This window comes from Haliotis asinina, chromosome 3 (genome assembly GCF_037392515.1).
Source record: "Haliotis asinina isolate JCU_RB_2024 chromosome 3, JCU_Hal_asi_v2, whole genome shotgun sequence".
NCBI lineage: Eukaryota > Metazoa > Mollusca > Gastropoda > Lepetellida > Haliotidae > Haliotis > Haliotis asinina.
In genome coordinates, this window is record NC_090282.1 from 24860095 (window position 1) to 24878849 (window position 18755).

The 18755-nt window shown below is 40.2% G+C and overlaps 1 protein-coding gene across 1 annotated transcript in view; it reads left to right on the forward strand.

Annotated features, from left to right (window-relative positions):
* Positions 1–18755, forward strand: part of LOC137277716 (recQ-like DNA helicase BLM) — a 28615-nt gene that overhangs the window by 8247 nt on the left and 1613 nt on the right. Inside the window, exons 5-26 of the mRNA XM_067809604.1 lie at positions 890–1038; positions 2517–2563; positions 2939–3052; positions 3609–3849; positions 4403–4437; positions 4937–5079; positions 5664–6472; positions 7114–7209; positions 7525–7725; positions 9231–9349; positions 9643–9756; positions 10274–10372; positions 10922–11070; positions 11298–11435; positions 11897–12026; positions 12427–12622; positions 12997–13184; positions 13458–13575; positions 14219–14436; positions 14897–15026; positions 15120–15314; positions 15788–15942. Of these exons, the coding sequence (XP_067665705.1) occupies positions 890–1038; positions 2517–2563; positions 2939–3052; positions 3609–3849; positions 4403–4437; positions 4937–5079; positions 5664–6472; positions 7114–7209; positions 7525–7725; positions 9231–9349; positions 9643–9756; positions 10274–10372; positions 10922–11070; positions 11298–11435; positions 11897–12026; positions 12427–12622; positions 12997–13184; positions 13458–13575; positions 14219–14436; positions 14897–15026; positions 15120–15314; positions 15788–15942 (3784 nt within the window). The remainder of the gene's footprint in view (positions 1–889; positions 1039–2516; positions 2564–2938; positions 3053–3608; positions 3850–4402; positions 4438–4936; positions 5080–5663; positions 6473–7113; positions 7210–7524; positions 7726–9230; positions 9350–9642; positions 9757–10273; positions 10373–10921; positions 11071–11297; positions 11436–11896; positions 12027–12426; positions 12623–12996; positions 13185–13457; positions 13576–14218; positions 14437–14896; positions 15027–15119; positions 15315–15787; positions 15943–18755) is intronic.

Here is an 18755-nt window from a genome sequence, read left to right on the forward strand (position 1 = left end):
GATTAGAAATTTTAGTGATTTTTCTTCCAGTGCATACATACTTCGCTTTTAGCAATAATCCAGCAATATCCCAACATGGATGCCAGAAATAAGCTTCATTCATTGTACCCATGTGGGGAATCGAACACAGGTGTTCAGCGTGATGAGTGAATGCTTTAACCATTAGGCTAACCTACTGTCCCCATATGTACCAAAGTAACCATAGTAATGCATGAAAAATGTGAGAAACATTATTCTTATGTTATAAGGAACTGAGTTGAATCAGGTAGTCAGCTTCAGTCGTTTTATAGTCTTGTCCTTGTATCATGATAAAGTTGCGTCCATTCTCTACATTTGTTCATATTTGTGCATCTCATAAAATCATTTCATTCCATCAACAAGGCTTAATTACCCTTCTGTCATAGAGATGGAATTTCAGATTGTGAAGTAACAAGACTAAACAGTTTCACTGTTTAAATCTCATAGAAAAATGTGTACTAATGCGTCTAAATATGGTGTTTAGAAAGCTATGAATAACATATTCTGCAGTCACCTATCATTTCATGTGCCACAGTAACATACTCATCAGTTTTCGTAACCAGGACGATGGGTGCCCCTCACATGTATTGAGATATTTGTTTCTGTGAAAACGACATAAGAGTTGGGAAAGAGGTGATTTTCAGATTAGCCTGCTAGTTATGTGAACATTTGTATGTTTTAGAGTCTTTCTAAAGAAAAGTGTGGTCTCACACCCAGCTTATGCCTGTAACTTGGTCTCTATCTAAAGAAAAGTGTGGTCTCACATCCAGCTTATGCTTGTAACTTGGTCTCTTTCTAAAGAAAATGTGGTCTCACATCCAGCTTATGCTTGTAACTTGGTCCCTTTCTTATGCTTGTAACTTGGTTTCAGTGTTCCCTGCTCCACTTTGTCTTCTAAGTCCCCTCCACAAACTAAGAGGAAGAGAGAGGTAGCAGCTCAGCCTTCACTGGGGATGTTTGTACCCAGTGCTAACATGGAAGATGACTTGGATGACTTCTCTATGCCATCTATAAGTCATGGTATGTGACTGTTTTTGATGCACTAACATTTCTCATCCTGTTCACTTTCATGGAAAGCACAAGATTATTTGTGACATCATTTGTGTTGTGCAGTTGTAAGACTTCAGCGTTGTTTAAGTAGAGAAGAAAACGTGCCTTTGGTAGCAAATGTAAACCTGCAGATGAGGGATTTTCCTGTCTCCTGTTGCTACCAAAACCGAGAAGTGTTTTCTCTGACTTATAAGCCATCATGAATGTAAAGCACAAATACGTATTATTTTCATTGTGTCCTAATGTTTTGTGTATGTTCACTGAGCAAAACAACAACAGGGATGCAACTGGCAGCCAACACCTTGCCCTGCATGTGCTGTGCAAGTGCTTTGCACATGCACAGCCCACAGTACCTGTCTTGTGAGGAACACGTTTCATACTGACAAAGTCTCTTTCTCAGCAGCAATCCTTCGTTGCCTAGTTTATAAAAGTATTAAAACCGCCAAGTTTGAGAGCAAAGGATTGCATGTTCAAAACAAGTTATCACCACTTTACATTCAAGTTTTCGAGAATGTGATAATTTACAATCAGTGATGGCAAGACAAAATTGTATCAATCATATTTAATTGTCATTTCAAAACCTAGATCTTGAAATGGTCATTATTTAACCTGATACAAGGTTTTGATTTATTTTATTGTTTATTGAAGACATGTGTTTATCACTGGGCATGTAGGTTAATTAGAGAAGAAAAAGTTAAAGTTTGACGCTGAGTCGAATCGTTGATTGGGTAAGCATAAATAATGATGACTGGGGGTGTCAGTCGTTATGCAGATGACAGCAGATCTCTTTCGTGAATGGCTGCTGTTTTTTGACCGACAGATGAGATCACGTGGAAGGCGGGTGTTATTGCTTCTTGACAATGCGACAAGTCACAACTGCAAGAATCTTAAACTGACTAATGTGACTGTCCATTTCTTGCCACTGAACACAACCGCACACATCCAACCCATGGATGCAGGAATCATACGGCAAAATTAAAATTTCAAGCAGCAAATAATAACTCTGCTGCTCGCCAACAGTCATCAATCAAAGACTTTTTCAAGCCAGTGTAATTTATGTTATGTTATGCTATGCACATGTAGCCGACACCTAGATACTGATTCAGACATCCGGATGATTCGTATATCCAAACAATCCAATAAAAACCATAGTGTTCGGATAAACGAGGTCTGACTGTATTTCAAAACCTAGGTTTTGAAATGATCAGTGCAAAGTCACAGCAGAGGTCTACCTGATTCTGGAAGGAACATACTTTATTGTAGAGAAAATCGGAGGCTTAAACATTTCTACCAGCTGACTGTTAAAAACAAAGTGTGGAAACACCACTGTGGTTATAGCTTGTTAAATCTGATCTCGCAGTTTCTTTAACTTTGTTGATATATTCTATTGTCACCCATCACTTATGCTTAGTATTTGATACCCCTGTCATGTCTGTGATGTTCTCTAGTTTCTCCCCGTGCCACCAAAACAACACTCCAAGACAACAAGTCTAAGGTAAATTCATTCACTGTTGAATCTGTGTTTGAAAGTTTTGCCTTATATTTAGTAGTAGATGTAAGGGTGTATTTTTGATGTTGTTAAACTTCTCTCTTTTCTTCTTCCCTTCCTCCTCATTGAGATGCATATGAATGCATGTATGACTCGTATGACTCATGCTTCTAGTTAATAGACAGCAGCAAGTTGCAGAATGACTGCCATAATGTTGGAAACCACATTGGTTACAGCAGGAATATAGCATTATTTGAATAGTTCATTAACCTGTACATAGCTATAATGTTGTGTTATGATCACTATGTGAAACAAAGTTGTAGTTCTATGTTTTGCTGAGTGATGTGAAAAATTGGTACTGAATGTGACCTCTGCCAACAGTCTGGCATACCAAGGGCTTCTTCAGGTGGGAGTAAGCTCCCCTTACCAGACAACTCCAGCCCCAACCTTGATGAATCCTCCTTCTCCAATTCTCTCATGGAAGACATGTTTAAGGTAGGGACGTGAGTACAGACACTCTTTAGTAAGTGGGCTAAGGCACTCAAATTATTTCCCTTTATCAGACCTGGATATGCTTGTCAGTTTCCTGATTTCATCCCACTCCGACATAACTGAAATACGGTCAAAGACCGTGATCAATACCCACTAACTCACTGTCCTTTTAGTTATTAAAAGTTAAATGAAAATGTGATAGTACCTGCATTACCTAGTGAGCAACAAATAGAGGACCGTTTAATTGTCATCCTTGAAGACAGTGAGAAAGTATGGAAACATGTAAGTCATGACTTCATGTTTATGGCATCTGGTGGTGTTTTGTCAAATTACTAGGTCAATGTTGAACTGTTTCTGTCTCTTTCAACATATATGCGTGTACCTCTCTTTACTTGGCGACCACCTCCATGGTGTAATCATTAGAGAGGAAAGTTGTGGGTTCAAACCCAGGCTGCGTCATACCAAAAGACATTAAAATATGGTACTTGTCAGTCCTTAATTAATGAGTATGACAAAGACTGGTTACAGCTGTGATTATTGGAACTATATTACACCACAGGACTCTGAAGATGATGAGCCGATCAGTAAGCGTGCCCGCCACACCCCGATTATCATGAGTGATAGTGAAGATGAGGAACAGAAAGCTGTCCAGCCAGTGCCAAAGAGGAAAGGAACTGCAGACAGGAAATTCAGCTTTCAGGCTGCTCAAGGTCCCGTGAGGAGTTCTAACCATGCTCCTCATACAGATCAAAGTTCAGCCTCGGTGACGACAAATTTCAACATCACACCCATTAAGAGAGGTTTGTGGCCATCTCGCCAAACCTTACCTTCTTAAAAGCTGTAGTGAGTGAGTGAGTTTAGTTTTACGCTGCACTCAGCAATATTCCAGCTATATGGCGGCAGTCTGTAAATAATCAAGGCTTGACCAGACAATCCAGTGATCAACAACATGAGCATCGATCTGCACAATTGGGAACCGATGACATGTGTCAACCAAGTCAGCGAGTCTGACCACCCAATCCCATTAGTCGCCTCTTACGACAAGCATAGTCGCCTTTTATGGCAAGCATGGGTTGCTGAAGGCCTATTCTACCCCGGGACCTTCACGGGTCCTTAAAAGCTGTAGCTTTAAGGTAGCTGTTTGCTTATTTGTACAGGCTCATTTAAAAAACCGATGTAGCAGACATCTTCTACAACAGATTTGATGCAATATATTGTTTTTAACATACACATTGAAATAGTTGAACCATACATAACATATCTGTGTATTGTTTCCTTGATGCAAATGTTCATTCAGAATAAAGTGTTGTGTGACAATGAATATATTGTTTGAGAGTTGGGTTTTCTCCACAGAATCACAAAGTGTTACAAGCAGTGTGGAGCAGAAAGTAAGTAGACCTTTTAAGCATCCAGTTCTGGCATTTCAGGAAGTTCAATATTTAAAAAGATATGGTAAAGTGTTAATTATTGTGGCAATGTTCCCCTCTTGTCTTGGAATTTTGTGATTTTCTTTATAAGAGCTCCTCAGCTGTGGCTGTTTCTGACTTCTGCAAGTAGGGTACTGGGTTGAAATTGACAAAGTATTTGCAGCACTGACAGCATTCATAAGTCTGTAATAAACTATAGAGTTACAAGGGGTCATAATCACAAAATGCTTTGCTGATTTGGACTCTGGTCATAAAAATTGATCATTCTAACATTCTTGGGACCCAATCCAGAAAGCAATCTTTGTGCTATGTTGAAGTAAGCCAGTGTTGAAGTGTGGCAGTTGCATTCACTTAGATCCACATTTGCACGTAGATCGTTTTGTTAGAAGTTAGAAGAACATTCAGGTGAGGTAGATCTCCTGTTGGGTTTTTGGTTACTTAAATGTAATGACTGTATCAGATCACCCCTGACAAGCAGGACTACAAGCAGCTGGTCAGTGTCATGGATGAGGTCTGTGACATCATCAGCAAAGTCAGCTCAGCAGACCTCATGGACATTGTATCTCGTGACTATGACAGACTACAGAAGCTTCTGTATCTCAGGTAAAGTACTAGTCTGTGATTTACTAGCTTGCCACTGTTGATAACAGATTTGTTGTCAATGAATTTCATTTCAGCTAGTTGCTTTGATGGCAGTTATTTTGTTTTGGAATCAAATGTAGCTTGAGGTTAGTATGACACAACACATATGTCATGTTTACAGAATCACTTCTGTCAAATTAAATATGTGTACATGGAGTATTTGAAAAGTTGTCATAAGCACTACTTAATTCGAAAACTTATAATACTCCTCTGCCCAGACAATTATCTATGGACAACTGGAAACTGGGCATTCTTTAACTTCTTTTGTGTAGTGCAAAGAGACAGATGCATGCACACACACATACAGACACATCCAGTTTTAGGCTTTTAATGGGGTTCATGGAGTTTTGGTGATGTTTGCTGTATCATGTCAGTGTTGTTATCCTATATATTGTTGGAATTAGTTTTGTAGCCTGGACATCATGGCATTCCTCATCATTGTGCAGTTTAACAGTATTTATTCATAAACGTGACTAAATATAAATAGCTTTTACCTTACTGCAGGTAGTTCTTTATTCATAAAGTTCTTTTCAATACTTCTCCAGGAAACAACTCAAAGAACGCCTAGGCCCACAGTCTGCATTAAGTGTAGGACGACGTGATAGTGACAGCATTGTTAGTAGGTCTGTGAAAAATGAGACCCTCAATTCAGAAAGCAGGACATTGTTCTCACCTCAACCATCTTCCTCTGTGTTTTGTACTACATTCAAGACACCGGATATAAATCACAGCCTGATGAAGACAACGCTTCCTGTGACAAGTACTGCCATCAAAAAGACAAGCGCAACAAAAATGCAGCTAGGATCTGACTCACCAATCCCCTGTGGGGATAGTTTCTTTGAGGATGATGTCGAACTTACACAGTCAAAACTGAACTATATGAAAGGATTCAGGAAATCTTTACCAAGTCCAAAGAGTTCCCCAACCCTAAACACAATTGAGAAAAATTATTCAAATAGTCAGAAAAGTTCCATCTCATGTGGTACATACTCTGAGTCATTTCAACGACAGGAACCTCTAGATACTTTACCTGTAAACAATAGTGTGAACATGTCTTCCTTCCAAGGTGAAGAGTCCTCAGTCATGAATGGCAGTGCTGATTTCTTCAACGATACATCTAAACATGGAGGCAACAACTACACATTTGAGTACAGCCTACAAGAAGGGCCTGCTGTCAGCAAAGACAAGCATGTGAAGCAGAATAAAGAGCTGACAGTGCAATCCCCTACCAGCAATGCAGCTTTCTTTGATGATGACTTTCCTGACGATCTCTATAACATTGAAGATTTTCAGGATATGGAGGTGTCTCAGAATAATTACAATCACAACAACAGTCACGTACCTCAGTTTTCAGGTGATTTATTTTGCTCTCAATGATGCATTTATCATAAATGTAGGTAGGTAAGTAGGTATGATTGGTTTTGGCAATGTTGGTATAGTGATCAGTTGAAAGTAACCTACTATTGATTGAGTATCCATTATCATCTTTCTCAACAGGGGAATCAGGGTTAGAATAGCTTGTCTGTCACTGAACTGGATCATCACTATTAGTTGTATATTATGTGTCATCATGTTGTGGAGTGACGAAGATGACATGCTTCAGTTTGAATTTACAGAAATGGAATATTCTCGACTGCATCTTTGGTCAACATTCACAGATAGTTTGTGACATGCTCCTTCTCTATCCTGAAATCCTGAGTTGATAGTGATTCTGACATTATGTTACAACTATTTATGTGTAATTATATGAATGTTTGTGTCAGATGTCTGACAGTTATAGACATGGTGTAACATGGCTCTCTATAGAACCTCTGAATGTCATGACAAACATTCCATAATTTTACGACAGTTCTTACCATTTCATTCCAAAGTAGAGTAAACAGTTCCACTATCCTGCAACCAAATGTTAATTCTACAAATAGACTCTGGAAAAAGGATTGGTAGAATGTGTGGTGCTCTATTTTGTAACTGGTCAACATGAATGAAATGTTTCAGCATCAGCCTCAAAACACACACCCCAGTCCAGGCCGACGTCCTCATTCACATCACATCAGGAACATTCTCAGCAGCAGGATTTGTCATCAGCTGAGGGTTAGTTACGATCACACATTGTTATTTGCAATCATGGTTCTTCTTTATTGATGCTGGTAAAAAAGATTATCTGAAAGATAGCCGACTATATCTAAGCTTGTTAGCATCATACCAAAGTGGTAAAGAGGGTCTAACAACTGGATCAGTTTGGGCTTCTGACACATTGTGATATCTGTAATATTGCTCATAAATCTAAACAACCTCGTGTTCAACTCATTGTATTAGACAAATATGTTAATCACAATAATGTTTTGATCATGATAAATTTTATTAGTGTGTGTTCTCACAAAGTATACCTGACACTTGGCTGTTCAGATGTCTACCAGCCCATGTTTGCTGGCACAGACAAGGATGATGGAGCTAGTGGGAAGTTTGACGGCCATGTGTTCCCTCACAGCAAGGAGTTGCTGAAGGTGTTCAAGCAGGTGTTTGGTCTGCGGGAGTTCCGACACAACCAGCTACAGGCCATCAATGCCTCACTGCTAGGGCTGGATACATTCATACTGATGCCAACAGGTAATGTGAGAAGTCTTTGTGATCCCTGAATCTTTTCCGGTTCAGAAATTTAAAACCATCAGGACTCCAGATAATTTTTCAAGCAGTTTTGTATTTACTCCCATGTCTGCCATCGCTTGACATTTGCTAACGTCATTATAGAGTTTGGGAGCCACAACAAATTATCATACCCAAGTCAATTTAGTTTTTTGACTAAAATATGCAAGTTATTGTAGAGCTATTGGGTTTTAGTTGATTTCTTATGAGTTTTTTGTTTTTTAGTAATTAGTTGAGTAAACATGATTTTTATTGAGTTAAATACACAAATACGTGCCTTATATGGAGCTCTGAACCATTCAATATTCCTGCTCCAAACATGGCACATGGACAGATCTGGTGGTGTACAAGCGTCTTTTGGTGGTTTGGGTATTCTGAATAAAATATTTTTGGTGTCTCCGTGGCTCAGTTTGACTTAGACTGAAATTGGCGGTAGTGCTCTTTTCCTGAGTAGAGCTCTAAAACAGTTCTTTATTTCTTCTCCAAACTTGACACATAGATTGGTGTAGTTGTGTACTGGTGCCTTTTGATAGTTCTGGAATTCTGATAGATTGGTCTAGTGGTGTACTGGTGCCATTTGATAGTTTTGGAATTCTGAATAAAATAGTTTTTGTGTTTCCATGGCAACAATTTTGACAGACTGAAATTGGTGGTAGTGCTCTTTCTTCACCAATGTGACACATAGATTGGTCTGGTAGTGTACTGGTGCCTTTTTGCTAAATTTAGATTTCTGAATAAAATTTCTTTTGCGTTTCTCTGGCAACGAGTTTTTGACTTCAACTGAAATTGGTGGTAGTGCTCTTTTTCCGGAGCAGAACTCTGAAAGCCTTCCTTATTTCTTTTCAAAATCCGACTCATGGATTGGTATGGTGGTGTACTGGTGCCTTTTGGTAGTTTTGGAATTCTGAATTCAATATTTTTGGTTTTCCATGGCATCAAGTTTGACTTTGACTGAAACTGGTGCTCTTTTACGGAGCAAAACTTTAAAAACTTTAAAAACTCTCCTTCCACTTTTCTACTCACACATCAAAACATTTGGCATAATCATAACTTGTAGACATATGTATTAAGGATATTTTGCCATTATGGGGGATATTGATGACTTTGTCTTCTTATTGTGGTCTTGCATTTGGTGGATGGGTGTCACAGTGCATCAAGTTTTGGCTATTGGCCATGCCAGGAATCCATTAATCATGGGTTTAATCATTTAATATGGATTGTCACCACAATACCCAAGGTGTTTATATTCCAACAAATCAAATAGTTAGGTTTCACTAATATGGTGAAAGCCTCTTTAAGTCTACCCTCAAATAAATCCTAATGCATTGTTTCAAATAGTCATATTGGTGTTATACCAAGCATATTTACTGTTGTTGTTTATGCATGACATAGTGAAGAAGACTCAATAGATACTGTCTGATATTTGAGAGTATGGTCTGTCAGTTAAAATGTGTGTCCTGTATATTCAGGTGGTGGAAAGAGTTTGTGTTACCAGCTGCCAGCTCTAGTCACAAATGGTGTGTCTGTAGTTATCTCCCCTTTGAGAGCTCTTATCCAGGATCAGGTTCAGAGACTCATTTCTTTAGATGTAAGTATTTCCTATTTATGTAGACTATCATTGCTTAATACAAAGTTTAAAACATGTCAGCCTGTTTCAAAGTCTTGCACCACGTGGTAGAAATTGTTGGAATTTTCTGGAATGGTGTCCATTGACAATTATGTTAATTCCTACTTTGATCTTTAGCTGAGCTCTAGTACAGCAGTCTTCAAGGCAACAGAAAATGTCTTGAGTGTTTTAGTAGCTGACCTTTAAACCCTTCTCATCAAGGTTTCTATGTGATTCTTTCAACAGAGATGATACATTTCTGATTGTCTCCCCAGATCCCAGCAGCCCATTTGTCCAGTGACATCGACCAAGCTCAGGCCCAACATGTCTACCACCAGCTGTCTAAAAGAGAGCCAGGAATCAAGCTGCTGTATGTCACACCAGAGAAGGTAAAGTGGCATGCTTTGTAAACTTGTACTGAGTAAATTTCAAATCTTGTTTGTTGTTGTGTATATATTGTGGACCGCCATGAATCAAGAATCCATTTTACAGACAATTGCTGCCATAAATGTTGGAGATATTCATATTTATACCCAGGCAAATTTTGTCAAAATTAACCTTCAACAGCCCATGTTTGTTCTAAAAGGTGACTAACAAGATCAGATTTTTCAGACTCACTGACTGTCTTGATGCATGTCATTTTACCCTATTTGCATGAATCATGTCATTTTACCCTATTTGCATGAATCATGTCATTTTACCCTATTTGCATGGATCATCACAACCAAAATATTGCCAAATGCTGCATAAACAACAATCAGACATAATTTCAAAGGTGTCATATCTTGATGCATTGTTAAATCCTTTATGACTTCATGAGAAGTGTGCTGTACAGGGATGCTGTCATACTATGTGATATTAATTTGTAATGATATAGATGATTGAAATGTTTCTTGTTTCCCAAAGCTGTCTGCCAGTGCCAAGCTCCTCGAATCTCTCCGTCATCTGTATGATCGCAAGCTGCTGGACAGGTTCATCATTGACGAAGCTCATTGTGTCAGCCAGGTAGATGAGTATTTGTTTATTTTATACCATCTTCATGAGTGTTTGGCAGTTCTGAATGCATAGGTCAACAGATCAAAGAATGAATGTTTCTCATATAACAATTGCAAGTGTAACAATTGTATTTACCAAAACAATTCGTAATTCACTCTTACTTTGTTACTTAGTTTACTTGGGAAGATTTAGCTATTAAAGAGGGAGCTACTTTGAGGTATTTCAGTATGTCAGTGCATTATTGTTGTTGGAAGCCATAAGTAATGCAGGTTTTAGAAAATGAGGTTTTGTTCTGACCAACCATGAATTGCATGAATCAAGGTGGGATTCGAACGCAGTGCCATAGACAAGCTACATGGGGACTCCTAAACTAACTCTGAGGGCAGTACCAGGAGGTTGTATGATTGAGTGAGCAAGATAGATTAATGCTGCTTTTAGCAATATTTAAGGAATATCATGGCAGGAGACACCAGAAATGGGCTCCGCACATTGTACCCATGTGGGAAATCACACACACACAAACACACACATGATATCACTTTGGTGTTTGTGTACTAGTGGGGCCATGACTTTCGTCCTGACTACAAGAAGTTGAACATTTTGAGGGAGAAGTATACAGGTGTTCCCATGATGGCTTTGACAGCCACTGCAACACCGCGGGTGAGGAAGGACATTTTACACCAGCTGGGCATGAAGGATCCAAAATGGTGAGTCTACTCAGCTCTAACACTTCTTGAAGTCATTGCATTTTGAACAAATTGGCTATCTAAACATGGAGTTCAGTTCAAAACATTCACTTCACTATCATGCAGCTGAAGAAGACATCTCCAATTTTCATTAATGCTTGCCATGAAGCATTTCATTAGACAAGGGTTCTCTACAGATTAACAGATCATCAAGGGCATATTCAAATATGTATGTATTGTCACACCAGGTTCATGCAGAGCTTTAACAGACCCAACTTGAAGTACCTTGTGCTGAACAAACGTCCAAAGTCTACCACACCTGATGTGATCAAATTTATCAAAGACAAGTATCCAAGAGAATATGGCATTGTCTACTGCCTCTCACGGTAAATACTCAGATTGAAAAGCAGATTCAATTTTATGTCTGTTGAATTTGCTCTATTCTGCCTGTCTTCATTGCAAGGGGTTAGCAGAACAAAACGTATTATGATCAAAGATGTCTGAAAAAAGTCACCGCTGAAATTGGTTTTCATTGCTGCTGTTTTCATCAAGCCCAGTTTTCTCAATGTTTGCATGTTCCGATTGTTTTGGAGTTGTGTCAACACTTCTATTGCAGTACATTGAGAACTAGAGTGTCTGACAATGATTGACGTAAATTGATTAATGTGGATTATGTTTTCTATATAGTAACTATAACCGAGCAGGGTCAAACCACTTTTCGAAAGTCAGGAGAGGAAAATAATTTTTCTCTATTTGGAAATAAAATATTTAAACTTATGTTATTGTTTGAAAGCTGGTCCTGTTCGGTGTGAAGTGTTCCTTTATTGTGTTACATTCCAACACACAGGAATGAGTGTGACACAGTATCCACGGACCTACAGAAGGCTGGGATAGATGCTGTTTCCTACCATGCAGGTCTGCAGGACACACAGAGGGTCGCAATACAGGAGAAGTGGCTGTACGGGGAAAGGTGTAAGGTGAGACACAGTGTTAACATATCCTCTCCAGAACAACACGTGTCCAGCTGGGACATGCTCGTGACATTTGTAGCATAACCATCACATTTCCACCAACCTTGTGATATGCTGATATATCACCAAAATGTTAGGCAGTAGTTTTCTCAGCATGCCTCATGTTTCTGTAGGGATGTTCTCAAACTGTAGGAAAAAAATATCTACTTTTTAAAGATTTGTTTACATCAATTCATGAAGGACTTTTTGTATAAGCAACATTTCTACACCTTTCTTTCCCAATTGTGTATGTCTATTCTCGTGATGTTGATCATTGGAATATTGCTTAGTGGGGCATTAAACAACACAAACATAACAGGTGGACTATGTGAAGCATAAAGTCTGATAAGTACATGAACATTTTCAGGTTATTTGTGCCACCATAGCATTTGGTATGGGTATTGACAAGCCTGACGTTCGCTTTGTGATTCACTACTCCCTGCCCAAGTCTGTAGAGGGCTATTACCAGGAGGCGGGCCGTGCTGGCCGAGATGGGCTGCTGTCACAGTGTGTCCTCTTCTACTCCTACCAGGATGTCAAGAGGCTCAGGCGTATGGTGGAAAGTAAGTGGCTCTTTATATTGTCAACCCCCATTTGGATTAATGTTACAATGAAGCACCACCTCTGTATTGCTCGTCAGACAGAGGTTACTTATTCAGTTGCCATGCCGTGATGAATGTCTGTCGACTGAAATGAAGACACTACAGTTTGCTGTGTAGGGCTGCCTCACATACATGCCACTAACAGTGCATGCTCAACAATGTCTGACATTTATTTTTGCCTGGTCAAAAAAGTTCATCATGTATTATAAACATTTTTGTTTATAATGTGTTTAATGAATGTTGATTGAATGTTTTAGAGTGAAAGAACACTTTCTCTTTAAAACAATTTTTGTAAAGTACAACATAAGCTTTAACATCTCCACTTGTCACTTTAGTGGACCAGAATGCCACGTATGCATCAAAGCGAGTCCACATTGACAACCTATATCGCATGGTCCAGTATGCAGAGAATGTGGCGGACTGTCGTCGGGCACAGGTTCTTCAATACTTTGGCGAGCATCACTTTGACCGAGAGCGGTGTAACGACTTCCGCGGTTCTGTCTGTGACAACTGTGATTCAAAGGTGAGGAGAGTTCCATATCAAGCACTGCTGGGCATGTATTGTTTTATGAAGAATTGAAAGAGTGGTTATTTGCTATTCAAAACTTGATCCTTCAAGATACTGCTCATGTGACATCAAATATCTCTGATAAATTCAGCATAAGGTAAAAATCAAGATGCTTCTTCTTAGTGATGTGACAAAGAACAGTAGAGTTGGTTACCACCCTGTAGAGTCATGTTAATTCTGGAAAGGAACACAAAGCAGACACAACTTACTGAGCTGCTATATCTGCAGGACAAGTTCCAGCTGCGGGATGTGACAGAGGACGCCAAGGCTATTGTCAAGTGTGTTGGGGAACTCACATCTGGCAGGAGAAACTTCACAATGCTGCACTTTGTGGAAGTTTTCAAAGGTATGGGATAATTTCAACAATAATCATCAGAGCTAATCCAGCTGCAGTGACAAGTCTCGAGCAGCATAGACACATGCCTCAAAGACTCCATGTTTGCATACCGTGCACAAGTCTATCAATTGTAATATTCAAATATTTGTCATATATTCCGAAAGAAATGTATAAAAAAGTATCAGTGCTGCCACATTGCTGAAATCATGCTCTAACCATATGAAGATTCATGTAGAAGTGGTCTTGAGCACCCCAGTGGTGTCATTTCTTCAGGATTGTTGGACTGTTTGATATTCAACTGTCAGGATCTAGGCTTGTTGGCTGAGGGGACATGCCGTCATATCCCAACTGCATAGATTGATGGTCAGGATGCCAGTTACTGGATTGTCTGGTTGGACTCACTGACTAGGTTGACACATGTCATCATATCCCATTGTGGAGATTTATGCTCATGCTGTTGGATTGTCAGGTTCAAACTACATTATTTACAGACTGCTGTCATATATAGCTGAAATGCTGATTAGGAATTATACAATGAACTCACTAGCTGAAAAATGCCCCTTTGGTTTTGTGAATTATATCAAGAGATGTCATTGACGAGAATGAAGCAACATAGCATTGTAATATGATGGATTATATCTGTATCGACCAGGATCAAAGAACACAAAGATCCAGGAAACTGGCCACGACAGACATCCCCTTCATGGGAGAGGCAGTGCATACTCCCGCCAGGATGCAGAACGGTTGTTCCGGAAGCTAGTGATTGACTGCATATTGATGGAGGACCTCCAGATCACAGCCATGGAACATGCCGTCTGCTACATCAAACAGGGCAAGCGGAGTGCCGACCTGATGCAGGGCAAAATCAAGGTTAGATGGGAAATAGGTCATGAACATTGTTGGGTGTGGAAATGATGATTTCTTCTTGTAAGAGCGACTTATCTTGAGTCTACTGATTTATCAGTAGATCTGCCATCATTAGAAACCTGGGGAATTTGGAGAGTCCTCTGTATGTTTTAATTCATTGAAAACATGTTTACGGATTCTACTGTACATTTGTTGCCATTAGAAACTCCAGTAAATTCTGGTTGAATTTTGAAACTTGTTTAAGATACTATGAGTATACTGTCAGTGAACAGAAACATTTTAATGAGGAGAAACATTTAAATGAAATATGACATGTATAAAAAGAATCACTCAGCCTCCAAATATCCTTTAGTGACACTCAACCCAAAACTGATGTAGCCAGTAATCCATTGGAAGCTGAAAAGGCTTGATGATGGATAAAACATATATCTTCTGTGTTGACTGATTAAGTGATGGTTTCCAGGTGGAGCTTGCAGTTCATGGCAACAGGAGCAGGACGGAGGTGGCAAAGATTGGCCAGGAGGCACAGAGTGACTACGACAAGTTGTTGGATGAATGTTACAAGGAACTGCTAGCCATGGCTAAGACTATAGGTTAGTTTCAGTGTCTCCATAACATGCATCCAAAGCAAAGTCTTTTTTCAACTGATGCTATTGAAGTTTACTGTTGTATGTTCTGTTTTGCAGCGAGGGAGCATAACATCAAGAATTACACTTCTGTGTTCACAAACCAAATCCTGTGGCAGCTGGCTGACAAACGACCTTTGACCCTGGAGGAGATGAGGAATAGTGAGATTGATGGCCTCACAAATTACAGAATCACAGCCTATGGCGCTGAGAGATTTCTTGACATCACCACCAAATACTGCTGTATGTTCTCCAGTAAGTAGCCTAATTGTGTCTTCCTGAATGACATTAAAGCAGGTCTTGTCTACTTTCATGGCAGGACAGGATTCCTTGTATCTCGCAGTAAAACTGTCAATATTGTCTTCTGTCGTCTGTACAGGATTGAGATCATCCTTTTTGTGACTTTTGTTTAAATCTTGTTCTTGAAGGAGCACTTTAATATGTAATATATCCAATGATTTTAGATACTACATGTATCTTGTCAATGATCTGTAGCCAAAACGAAAGGACAGTATTCAGGGAAAGTTCCCTATAGAGACCAAACTGACCATATGGCCCCTAACAGGATCAGGACATCAGGGCCACCGACTAGGTTGAAGCATGTAATATCCCAAGTGCTTAAATGGATCATACTCATGTTCGTCTCAGTATTATCTGTATATCATGATGTAAACGTGAATATAATCGAGTTTGGTGTTAAACATCAAAGTGAAAATCTTCACCCACAGCCCTTGAGGATGACCGGCGATGTAGCAGTCAGAAGGATGAAGGCAGTGAAGAGGCAATGGATGAATGGACATCACATTACTTTGAAGAGTCCCAAAGTAATCGTGGTCGTGGAGGAGGCAGTGGAAGACGGGGTGGATCGGGATGGAGGGGCAAGGTAGGAATGGATGACTTTCTATGGCTATATCATTCAGTTCAAGGCAATTTGAGTAAAGCTATAATCAGTGTGTCAGATGTTCACAAGATATTGTGTCATATTTATTTAAAATATTTTTAATAATTTATTTAAACTTATCTTATCTCACATTATGCACTCTCTTCTTACTCTTTGACCATGTGTGGAAACTTCCTATGAGCTAAGTTTAATCAAATCTTATTGCACTCTGACCACCCGACCTCTGTCCTCACCCTGACATTGGCGCCTGTCAATCATCTATGAGCTCGTGCTGCATGCTCTGATGATCACGTGCCGATCTGTTCTTGTCTTTCTGGTTGCTATGGTACGTGGACTTGTTTTTCAGTGACAAGTTTATTATTTTAAGAAGATGGGTAGATCTAATTGCAATATTTTGAAGAAATGGAATCATTTACAGCAATTGTAACAACAACTTTTCTGCACCTACCCTGCACGCTATGTGTGTGGATTGTTTGGGATGCTTCTCCTGGTTCGGCGCTTTCAGCTGGCACAGCGATCAATCCTGGTTCGGTGCTTTCAGCTAGTACAGCGATCAACCCTGCATCATAGTGTCATGGATTCAGCGCTTCCTCACACCCTTTATGGTTTGGTGCCTCATCATTGAGCGTTTGGTTCAGCACTTTCGCATACCCTGTCTGCTTCATTGGTCATTCACAACACATGATGGTTTGGTGCTTCCTCATGGTATGATTGGTTCGGTGCTTTCTTACTGCATACCTGGTTCAACGCTTCACCCCTATATCAGCCATCTTTGCAGGTATGCTTATGGCAGTGGTCACTCACAGTATGTCTGGGGTGACAATTGCTCACAGGGCATTTTGTTTGGTGTATTCTCATAATGCATGGACTTTGTCATTGTTGGTAGGCAATGCTTTGTTTTCTACTGCCTCAACATTTGTCTCCTATGTGACTTTGGCTCCTGGTATTCTGGTACCTTCTCTTGCACTGCTCACTACTTCTCAGTGACAGCGTCACCCTTAATGAGTTCTGCTGTTTCCTCGCATGAACAACCAGACCTGTTTTGTCAGTTTCTTGGGCTCCCGTATCTGAAGCTTTAGCATATCAATCGTTGGACTATGATACATTTGTTTGGAGAGTATTCGTCTCCCTCTTTAGATGGAACTTCAGATATTAGCATCAATGCATTTGACAATGTGTTGTCTAGCTTTGATATGAGAACAGGTGATTTTGCCTGCATCAGTTGCCATGTCACTACATCACTCAACTAGTGGCATCTTTAGATGCAGCCTTTGATAACTTGAGGAAGGTCAAGGATGGGTTTGTGGCTCCACGCTTCTTTTAGCATCAGTGCATGTACATGGCTTTTCGACGATGGATGATGATATTGTGCGGTTGGGATCCTAGCAGAGAGCCTGATCACCATTTCTGGTTGGAGATCGTGAACTCCTACATTTGGATGGTGCTGTCAGGAAGCCTATGGCCCTTCTCAACATGATTTTGACAGCATTTGAAGCGGTTGCTATGGCGGTTACACATACAACTTCACATCAGTTTACATATATTTCAGGCTACTATGGTGTTCATTCAAGAACAGTTCCAGACTATTCTAGACCAGTTAGCACATTTTTCTCCCCCATCACGGCATTATGAAGGCTTTCAACAAGATGTTTCTTCAGCCGTTTCCTCATTTCCAGATGGTGTCAGTTGCCCTTTTCATAACTATTATCAAGCCAAAGGATTACATGGTCAGCCTCAATCTGCAGGAGGCATACCTCATCGCAAATTCCTTTGGTTTGTCTTTGAGGGCACGCACTGTAAATGGTGTGTCCTCCTATTTGGAATTTACTTGGCCCTGTGGCTGTTTACACGGGTCATAAAGCCAAATGTTATCTTTCTTCATTGCAGGGAGATAGTGTTCGATGTTTACATTGACGACTGCATTCAGGCTCAGACCAATCAGTCTTTCCTATTGCATCACATGGAGTTCACAATGCGGCTTCTTCACTAATTAGGTTGGCTGGTCAATCAGCAGAAATCGGAACTGATCCCTGTGTTCGACACGGAGATCAACAAACTGTTTGTCCCGAGGGATCACTTCTGCAAGATGCAGTGTCTCATTCAGCTGGCTTTGCCTCAACCTGGGACACTTTGTCAAGGGCAAGAATTTGGGGTCTTCAGTCGTCAGTTCAGGTGTTGACCCTACAGAATCAACTACAGCTTTGACTATTTCTAGCTTCTCATATCAGACTGGGTGATTTGCTTGCATTGATCACTCTTCCCTTGGAGCTACATCCTTATCTCCTGAGGTGAATGAATGAGTCGAATGTTTCTGGAGGACGTTCAGTTTGGAAGGACTGCACATGCCAAGGTGTTTCTTGGTTTGAGGTGGGATTTTCTTGCCAAGAACTAATTACCAGGTCAGCCAGCTGTACCTCTACGATCTGCCACTTTCTACGATTTGGGGTCCAGATGACACAGAAGATTTGTCCTTGAGCCTGGTTTGTCCATTATGGATTTACTTACCTGCTTCCAAGACTATTCATCCTGTTGTCCACGTGATGGATGCCTCCCCCCAACCTCCCCACATCACAGAATGCAGGGTAGATCCATGGTGAGAATCACAAGCACAGATCGTCACATGATCATTGGAGTATGCAGCATGAGCACAGAGTAGATGGACAGGTGCCGATAGTAGGGTTGGGGAAGAGGTTGGATGGTCAGAGGTCAGCAAGATTAGATTCAGCATAGGTCATAGCATGTTTCCACACATGGCCAAAGGGTAAGAAGAGAGCTACATACTGTGAGATAGGATA